The sequence below is a fragment of the Hyaena hyaena genome, unplaced genomic scaffold, assembly GCF_003009895.1.
Source record: "Hyaena hyaena isolate Hyena2069 unplaced genomic scaffold, ASM300989v1 scaffold_285, whole genome shotgun sequence".
Classification (NCBI taxonomy): domain Eukaryota; kingdom Metazoa; phylum Chordata; class Mammalia; order Carnivora; family Hyaenidae; genus Hyaena; species Hyaena hyaena.
The window spans coordinates 242,247-251,777 of NW_024080917.1; the positions used below are offsets into that span (position 1 = coordinate 242,247).

Consider the following 9,531-nt stretch of genomic DNA (forward strand, 5'->3'; position numbering starts at 1 on the left):
TGGTGAGGAGCGGGGATCTATTTAAACACAGAGTTAAGACAAAGGAACTTCAAAAATGATGGTTACAGAACAGAAAAGTTACGAACAGCCACGCTGTAAAGTAACAGAGCGATGTGGAGCCGAGCAAGGGGTGCACTGAGTGCCCCGCTTCTCCTAGGCGGGCTCCGGAGGTCCGCGTTACATTGGGCAACATGAGTTTTAAAAACATAAGGCCTCTAGACTCAACTTGTTAGAAATGATCTGTGTCCTTTGCCCAACGGCAGTTTTCAAGAAATGAGGACCACGTGTGCTGAAGCAACGGCAGGCCGAAGCCTTTGCTGGGGGGGCCTCCGGGGAACACTGACTTCTGCTTGGGGGGGGGGGTATCTGTTCCCTTTACTTCCTCCTGCAGCAGGCGCGGCACCCAAGGTGCCTAGGGAGGGGCTCGGGTCCCCCAGGAACCTCTCTCAGCCGCCAAAACAGCCGGAAGGAACACGGTGGGGCCATCATACCCCTCTGTCAGGGCCCTCCTCCACCCTGCAGCCCACCCCCTCCTCAGCAGGACCTTGGGGAGCCATGAACACAGGGGCCCCACGCGGGGTGGGGGAAAGCTGTCAGTCCGTGTGGCTGCCTGGAGGAGGCTAGCCTCCTGATGGTCCAGCAGGAGCAGGCTGAGGCCTCCTGGGAACAAGTCCTGGAGGGACAGTCAGGAAGGGGCTGGATAGGCTTCCCTGCGGCTCAGAGCTGGGGGTCCCACTGCCCCCTTCAGGCCAAGAGCAGCAGGAATGAGAAAGCTCAGAGATCCCACCTGGTCCTCCAGGCTGAGGGGCCAGGGCGACTGAGAGACGGCCCAGAACAGGCAGCCCTGGGGAAGCGCCCGGTGAGGGCTGGGGGGTCCCAGGTGGGCCTCAGAGGACCCAGACTCATGGCCGTGTAAAACCTGTCCATAATGGGACAGCTTCTTTTATTCTTTTTGGGTTTCTTTCTGTTTACAAAAGTCATTTATACTTGATTTGAAAAACTATATGATGTTTGAGAAGGGAAATCAGTTGGCAACTGGGTCCCAGGCAGAAGTCACAGCCAAGTTACGGACCCAGTAAGGGTGTACCTGCGCTTGTCAGGGCTACAGGACCATGCTGGGCATGACAGCATCTGCGGTGGACTCCTCTCCGACCACCTCCGTGCTGGGGGCAGCCTGCCCTGCCAGCCTTCCATCTTCTTTTCCATCTAGAAGAGATGACTGGGTCAGGCTGAGGTCCAAGGCAAAGGGGGGGACAGGCCGGGGCCTGAAGGGACAGCCTGGGGATGTTCTCGAGGTGCCACTGGCTGACTTACACACATAAGTGCTGAGTTCAGAGACATGCTCCCCAAGGCCACCAGCCCAGGGACACAAAGGCTGTGAAAGTCATTTCCGGGGCACTTTGGGCTGAGCTCCAGGAAGTCACTACTATCCCCACCACCGGCCTGGGATGGAATCAGAGCTGGGAAAGTCAGTGGGCCAGGTATAGAAAACACGGGGTGGCAGGTTGAGGGGGTTGCTCACTGACCAAGGGGCGCCCACCTAGGGGAACTGGTGGGGCGGAGCCATAGCTCTTGCTCTGCTCTCCAGCCCTCCATCTGAGGAAGGGTGGCTTTGTTCTAATTCTCACCAAGGGGCCGTGCGGGGTGGGGCCCACATGGTCCCAGAGCCCAGGCAGATCTGAGGAGTGAGCAGGGGTCTCAGATGGGTGTAAGGGACCAGGAGATGGCCCATCCCACCTGGCTCAGGGACAGGCTCTGAGGCAGATTCTCCCTGCTCATCCTCTGCAGTGACCAGCTGGTGGCCTCAGGGTGGCAACTTAGCTCCCCAGGTCATGGGGATGGCACTCTCCACCCCCTGGACTGGACCACCGGGAGGTAGCAGGTAGATGGGGGGGGAGCCCTTGGGGCAGGACTGGCCAGTGGAAACACGGTGAGCTGGACACGCCGCAGAGGGAACTCCAAGCTCCGGGGCAGGGGGGGCGGGGGGGGCGGGGATGGAGTCCCCTAACTCCTGAGTACAGCTCCTGCCCAGGTGATGGAAGATGAGGTGTCCCTTGGGTCCCTGGAAACTCCAGGCCTGTTGCTGGGGACACCCCAGTCCCAGGTGTGCTGGCATCTCGGCTCTAGGGGAAGCAGTGGGGTCCTTCCTCTACGAGTTCAGGCCACTCATTCTTAAATTTCCATCAGTGAGAGGGGTCCCCTGCACTGCCCAGCGAACCAGGAGCCTCCTCCCTGTTCCAGGAAGGGCTGACAGGCCAGGGGACTGGGGGCGCTCTCCGGAGAGCGGGGGGGGGGGGGGGCACCTGTTCACAGGCGGCAAGTGGAGGCCAGCCACTGTGGCTCCTCCCTGCCTTCTCAGGGCACAGCAGACCCCCCTCCATCTTCTCAGGGCACAGCAGACCCCCCTCCATCCTCACAGGGCACAGCAGACCCCCCTTCAGTAGGGAAGAAACCCTGGCTCATCTCTTTCCCAGCCACTGGGCATCCCTTCCCTTGAGCATCGCTCAGGATTCCACGCTCAGAGAACGTATCCACATTCCAATGTCACCTGTACCAAGCTGGGTGGGGGCCGGCGGGTCTTCTTCACACTGTGCTCAGGCCCAGGGCCTCACCTGTGTCCAGCTTGCTGCGTTTCTGCTCAGGCTCCTGGGGGGGCGCCTCGATGGCCCTCTGAGCCTCAGGCTGGATCTTGAGGAGGGCTTTGGCCAGGGTGGCGGGGCCCGGCACCCCCAGGGACATGATGCAGTGGACTCCTTTGCGCTTGGCCCCTGCCACCTTGGCACTGTCCTTAGAGGCTGTCAGCAGGACCAGTTTGGAGAACTTCTTGGGCTTCCTGGGGGCTGCGGGGACGACGTCTGTCCCTGGCTCAGGGGACTCGGGGGACGGCTCCTGGCCGGCCTTCACACTCTCGCCCTCCTGCTCGCTGGGCTCGGGCAGGGGCATCCTGGGATGATGGCCTGTCCCCCAGGCCACGCTCAGGGCCCAGCAGACAGATTTCTCTTCCTGCTCCTCTTCCCTGGTACGGACCCTGGCAGTCCAGGGGCTCCGGCCTAAGGAAGGAGGCAAAATCCATCAGTGGAGGCTCCCCCGGGCCGGGGGCTCAGGAAAGCGGGTCTGGGGTGGAGGTCGAGGCAGACGGGGCTGCCTCAGTGCCCCCAGGGTGAAAAGCTGGGGAGGGTCCTGCACGGGGCTGGAGAGCCCTGGGGCGGTGCTTCTGCCGGGCCCCTTCCTCTCTTGGGCAGCCTGGGGCCTGTCACCTCGCCTTCCCAAACTCCACTTTCCCATCGGAAACTGCCAGATGCAGGGCTCTCGGGGCTGGTGGGGCCACTGAGGCACCGAGAACCGGGCGCTTGTACGCAGAGGCCCGAGGGTGCTGAGCACGCGGTGGCTGGCTTCCCGGGGTCCCCGCTTCACTTGGCCCCGTGTTCTGAACGTCGATCATTCTCATTGACCCGATTTACAGATGAGGACCCGGAGGCACGCCAGGATGGCCGACACAGCCGTGACGTCCGGAGCTGGGGGTCTGATTGAGGCGGACCCGGAGCCTGTCCCCACACGGAGCCGGCTGTGCCTCCCCCAGGATAGCATCCCCGGCCTTCCTGAGCACCAAGCACCGGAGGCAAGCACTTGGGACACAGGCTCAGGTCCCAGACCCTCTCAGAATGCCCGGTGGCCTTCGTCCTGACACGGAGTCCCAGGCAGACCGGGGCCGGGCACCCGCTGGCCCTCCGCACACCACAGAGGGGAAGCCTGGCCCTGGGAGGCGGGGCTCTCTGGACTCCCAACTAGATCTGTCCCCCATCCCGGGCGGGAGGCCTGGACCACGGGACATGGAGGTGCCAGGGCCCCAGGTGGGCAGTGACCTTGTGCCTGAGCCGGTGCTGGCGCTGCCTCGGCTGGGGGGGGATGGGGCTGCAGAGGCGTCTGCGCAATCCACAGTCACTGAGGGCTCCCGGATTCTGGAGATTCTGGGGAAGCAGAAAAGACGTATTACAGAGGCTGACGGCAGGGCTGGCCTGGAAACGGGGCCCGGTGCATCCATGCGGAGTGGCCGTTTTGTCTGATGGGGGGACTGGGTGGTGGGCAGATGGCAGGGTCTCCCTCCGTTTATAGTGCTAGTCCAGAAAGAAGATCACATCCTTAGCAGGCATCTCACCTTCCCGTCTCGGGACCCAGGCGATGGCAAGGATCCCAGACACCTACCTGCACCCCCCCGACCCCTGCCCTGGCCCTGTTTATCCAACCTGGTTTGCAATTCTGTTTCCTGGGACCCCTCCCAATACACATGACCTGATGGCGCCACGGCCAGTATTCAACATTTCCAACACCCCAAACGTGAGAGGGGTCGGGTGTGATGCCAAAGAGGGGTTGAGGTGCCTTATCCCCTACAAGCTCCTCCCCGGCCCCTTAGCCTCTGGACGTGAAAGCAGAGACCTCTCAGAGTGCGACAGACATGGAGCCCCGACCACCAGGGGGTGAGCCCTCACGGCAATCTGCCTGGTAACGGGTCACCCGACCACAGCACCCCTGGAATCAGTGTCTCCTTCTCCCTCCTGCTCCGACCCCCCCCCCCCAGCCCTGGGACGAGCCAGCCTCCGCTCCAAGGCTGTCCGGCCCCTGCCCTGCCCGCGCTGTCGCACAGGGTGACGTGGCCATCCTGGAGGACTTGGGGGCAGCTTCAGAAAGGACGCCACCAATGCCTCCCTGGGAAGGGCAGCTCTGGCACCGAAAGGTCGATGTAATCCTGGCCCCGGGCGGTTCTCTCCCCACACACAGATTGGCTTCAGGGTGCTCCTTCTGGGGCCAGTGCACCTTTCTGGCTCACTGGCTCCCCCTGGTGTGTGGACGAAATCCCACAGGGTTGGAGCCTTTCCTCAAAACATAACAAAAATGAACTCTAAAATACTCTTTAAAAAAAAAAGAAAAAGAGGGGCACCTGGGTGGCTCAGTCGGTTGAGCATCTGACTGCGGCTCAGGTCATGATCTCACTGATCTCACGGTTCATGGGTTCGAGCCCCATATCGGGCTCTGTGCTGGCAGCTCAGAGCCTGGAGCCTCTTTCAGTCTGTGACTCCCTCTCTCTCTGACCCTCCCCTGCTCACGCTGTCTCTAAATAAAACATTAAAAAAAAAAAAAGAAAAAGAAAAAAAAAGAAATAAAACATTAAAAAATTAAAAAAAAAAAGATAGGAGGGGCACCTGGGTGGCTCAGTACGCGGAGCATCTGACTTCTTGATTGGTTCATTTCTCAGGTGATGATCTCATAGTTTATGGGATTGAGACTCATGTCAGGGTCTGCTCTGTCTGCTTGGGATTCTCTTTGTCTCTCCCTTGCTCTCTCTCTCAAAACAAATAAATAAACATTTTTTAAATTATAAAAAAAGATAGGAGTAAATCTTCATGACCTTCAATAGGACATGCAAAGTACAGGCAACCAAAGAACAAACAGATAAAATAGACTTTATCAGAATGTCAAACCTTTGTGCCTCAGAGGACACCCAGCAAGGAAGTGAGGAGACAACTCACCGAGTGGGAAAGAACTTTTGCAAATCATGTCTCCGATGAGTGAACTGTGTCCAGAATTTGTAAAGAACTCTTACGTCGCAGTAACACACACACAAAAAGACAAAGAACCTGATTTAAAAATGGGCAAAGGCTCTGAAGAAGCCTTTCTCCAGAGAAGAGATGCAAATGGCCAGTAAGCCTATGAGATGCTCAGCGTCATGAGTCATGAGTGAAACACGGAACAAAACCCCCACGGGATAGGACTTCCCATGACGAGGACGGACAGAACAAGAGGAACACACAAAAGCCAGGCCATCAGACGTGTGGGGGAGGGCGAGGAGGAACCGGGAGCCCCCCCACACCGTTGGCGGGATGTCACTGGCATAGCCGTGCCGGCATTCTGGCAGCTCCTCCAAAGGCTACACAACCAGTTCCCACGTGACCCAGCAACTCCACGCCAAGTACACGCCGAGAGACAGGGAGACGAGCGTCCGCATAAAAACTCGTACATGAATGTTCACGGCAGTGTTATGCGTAGTCACCCAGAAGTGCAAACAGCCCCAACAGCCATCAACGGACAAATGGAGAAATGAAACGTGGCATATGCATACCATGGAATATCATTTGGCAACTTAACAACTGTGTGACGACATAGATGAGCTTTTAAGAAATTAGACTAAGTGAGGGGCGCCTGGGTGGCTTAGTCGGTTAAGCGTCCGACTTTCGCTTAGGTCATGATCTCACGGTTCGTGGGTTCGAGCCCCGCGTCGGGCTCTGTGCTGACTGCCAGCTCGGAGCCTGGAGCCTGTTTCGGTCTGTGACTCCCTCTCTCTCTCTGACCCTCCCCTGCTCACACTGTCTCTCTCTCTCTCTCTCTCTCTCTCTAGAAATAATTAAAAAAAAAAAAAACCTTAAAAAGAAATTAGACTAAGTGAAAGAAACCAGTCATGAAAGACCACGTCTCCTATGATTTCATCATATAAAATGACCTACTGGGACATTTGGGTGGCTCAGTCAGTTAAGCGTCTGATTTTAAAAAAGAAAGTTTATTTATTTATTTTGAGATAGAGGGAATGGCAGAGAAAGAGAATCGTAAGCAGGCTCCCTGCTCAGCACAGAGCCTGATGCTGGGCTCGGCCTCACCACTGTGAGATCACAACTCGAATGGATATCAAGAGTGGGATGCTTAACTGACAGACCCATCCAGCTCAGGTCTCGATCTCCAGGTCATGAGTTTAAGCCCTGCACTGGGCTCTATGTGGGGAGCCCAAATAAAAACTTTAAATGAATGTAACATGAAAAATTATTTGAAAGAACAAACACAATGACCTAGAGACTAGAAAATCCATAGAGTTGAAAACTCCATCCATGGACGCAGATGTGTGGTGGGCTAGGGGTGGGAGGGAGGACAGTGAGAGAATGAGGAGGGGTTGCTGGTTGGGATGGTCTCTGGGGCAATGAAAATGTCCTGAAATGGACCGTGGCCATGGTTAAACAACTTTCCAAATACACTAAAAGCCATGGGGTTTTACACTGTGAGCGAGTGAAATGTATCGTATGGGAATGATCTCCATACAACTGTATTAGGAAAAAGGGAAGTTAAGTCTCCAGCCAGAGGTCCCCTAGCTTCACTATACCTCAGAAGCACCTGGGGTTGTTGTGACGAGTGCACAGGCCTAGACTACTTCAGCCCCAGCCCCCTCAGAGGGGCTGGAGAGGGGCCCGAGAATCTACGCACTTTACCAGTACTCCGTTTGGTTTTGATACTTTGGGAGACATGGATGATGCCATGGGCTTTTCACTTGACAAATCTGTAATTTCTAGTTCCTGGGTTGAACTGTTGGTTTTTCAACGTCTCCATGAGCAGGGGTGGACATGTCCCGCCAGCTGGATCAGCCTCTTTTCTGGAGTCATCCTCAACCTTCTAGCAATTTACTTTCTGGATGTGGAGGGAAGACTAGAGAGGCAGCTATGTTAAGCCTAATATGTATTTTTTGAAAGTTAAATTTCACTCACTGAACTTGAGTGGGTCCAATCACAAGTGTCCTAAAAAGCACAAAAGGGAGGCCGAAGAGAGGAGGAAGCCACGGGGGGACAGAAGCGGGGTCAGAGAGACACGATGGTGCTGGCTTTGAAGATGGAGAGGGCGGCCACGAGCCAAGCAAAGCTGGAGGCCTCCAGAAGCTGGAGACAAACAGATGGTCCCTCCTGGGGCCCCCGGGAAGGAGCACAGCTCTGCCAGCACCTTGATTTTAGCCCAATGAGACCCAAGTCAAACTCTGACCTCCAGAACAGCAAGACTGTTCCAAAGCTGTGTTGCTTAAAGCCACTAGATCTGTCGTATTTGTTACGACAGCAGTAGTTAACTAATACAAGGTCCAATCCCTTGTTCCAAAGGTTCTGAAAGGCACCGTAGGAACATTACCGGGCAACTGACAAGGGCTCAACAGAATTACCTCCACGCACGTGGGAGAAAAATGACATCAACCTCCACCAACACCTGAGTCCTCTGCCAGGACAAATCCCTTACCCGATCCAGGCTGCTCTCACCTGTGTGATGGCAACAGTGGCAAAATTAGCAGAGGTTGTTAACAGCAGGTAGGCACAGGTAAGCTGTTGCAAAAGTCCGGGCGATCCTGACTGCTTGCACCGCACGGTTCATGGGGGACTGTGATTAGGGGCTGGAAGCATGGAGGGCCCACGTCGAGTGCAGGTACACATCCTGACAGGGAGATTTTCAAGGCAGCAGTGATCCAAAACGATCGAGAACTGCCACTCTGTAGACACAGGGAAGGGCTTCCCCAAGATGGCAATTTCAGGCAACGACATCTCCTTCCCTAATCGCCATGGTGAGGAATCTTACCTTTCCTCCTCCTTACACACTGTAGTGTGTCGTCAGACCTGTCTGTACTGCACCCAAATAGCCCCTCGTCTCCTCCCCTGTCCCCTCCCATTATTGCCACCACCCCCTCTCGGGGCCTGCGGGGTGTCTCCGCAGCCCCAGGATCTCACAACTCCAACTACAACAGAGTGGAGCAAGGCTGAGGAGGGCTGCTGGGACGGGGGTGGGGGCAGCACTGGGTGTGGTCAAGGACAGGCAGGCCAATGTGAGGATCCTTGACTTGGGGTGTCCGGGCTCAGTCTGGGGTCGGGTAGGTTGGGGGGAGGGAGGACCAGGAAAAACAGGCCAGTCTCGGGTGAAGGACGAGGAGGCAGCCTGAGCGCCCGGACGCAGAGCCAGGCGACCCCCTCCCAGCACCAGCAGCCCTGGGGACCCCCGGGAGGGGCCCTGACACGCCGTGGGACCCGGGACCCTCCCCGGCCTGCTGGGGCCCGTCCTCACCGGACACCGGCCAGGCGCCGATGGCAGCGGAGCCCTCCCTCTCCGACGAAGGAGCCGCGGCAGGTCCTGCCGCTTCCTGCCTGGGGCCCCCGCCTAGGTTCGGACCGTCACCTCAAGCTGGGGTCACAGAGCGAGCATGCGCAGCAAGGCCCGGCGGGGGCAATCCTTGGGCGAAATTTCACTGCTCCGGGTCTTCGCCCCGCGAGCCTAACTGGAGGCCTGACCAATCGGCGTGCGGGGGCGGGGTTATGGCTCGCGGAGGGGGCGGAGCAAGCCCGGGATTGGGCGACAGCGCTCGGGGGCGGAGCGTCGGCGGGCCTGAGGCCTACAATCGAGCGCTAGGCGGGGCTCTCCCAGCACCAGCGGGTGGGGTTAACTGAGCCCCTAGGACACCCCCCGGGGTTTGAAGCCCGCTAGCGGCGCAGGCAACCAGAGCTTTCGCTTAACGTCCTCGTTCGCGCCTGACACTTGCCTGAGCGACCCGAGGCTGTTCCCTACTCACTGAAACCACCGGCTCAGCTCAACCCAGCTTCCCCGACGCGGCAGCATTCTCACCGCCGGCCCCTGCTCCCCGCCCGCCGGCCCCTGCTCCCCCGCCCCTCGATCCCTCCCTCGCGCACCGGCCCCTCCTCCCTCGCCCCTCTGTCACTTCTCCTCCCACTGGTCCCTCCCGTGCCCTTCGGT

The 9,531-nt window shown here is 57.9% G+C and overlaps 1 protein-coding gene across 1 annotated transcript; it reads right to left on the reverse strand.

The window, feature by feature from the left end:
- FLYWCH2 (FLYWCH family member 2) lies at nucleotides 1-9,032 on the reverse strand. The gene is made up of 5 exons (XM_039246895.1): nucleotides 8,848-9,032; nucleotides 8,055-8,226; nucleotides 3,864-3,968; nucleotides 2,613-3,050; nucleotides 1-1,206 (listed from the first exon to the last, which is right to left on the reverse strand). Exons 4-5 carry the CDS (start codon nucleotides 2,941-2,943, stop codon nucleotides 1,103-1,105), a joined length of 435 nt encoding a protein of 144 aa, XP_039102826.1. The 5' UTR covers nucleotides 2,944-3,050; nucleotides 3,864-3,968; nucleotides 8,055-8,226; nucleotides 8,848-9,032; the 3' UTR covers nucleotides 1-1,102.
- Between the last annotated feature and the right edge of the window lie 499 nt (nucleotides 9,033-9,531).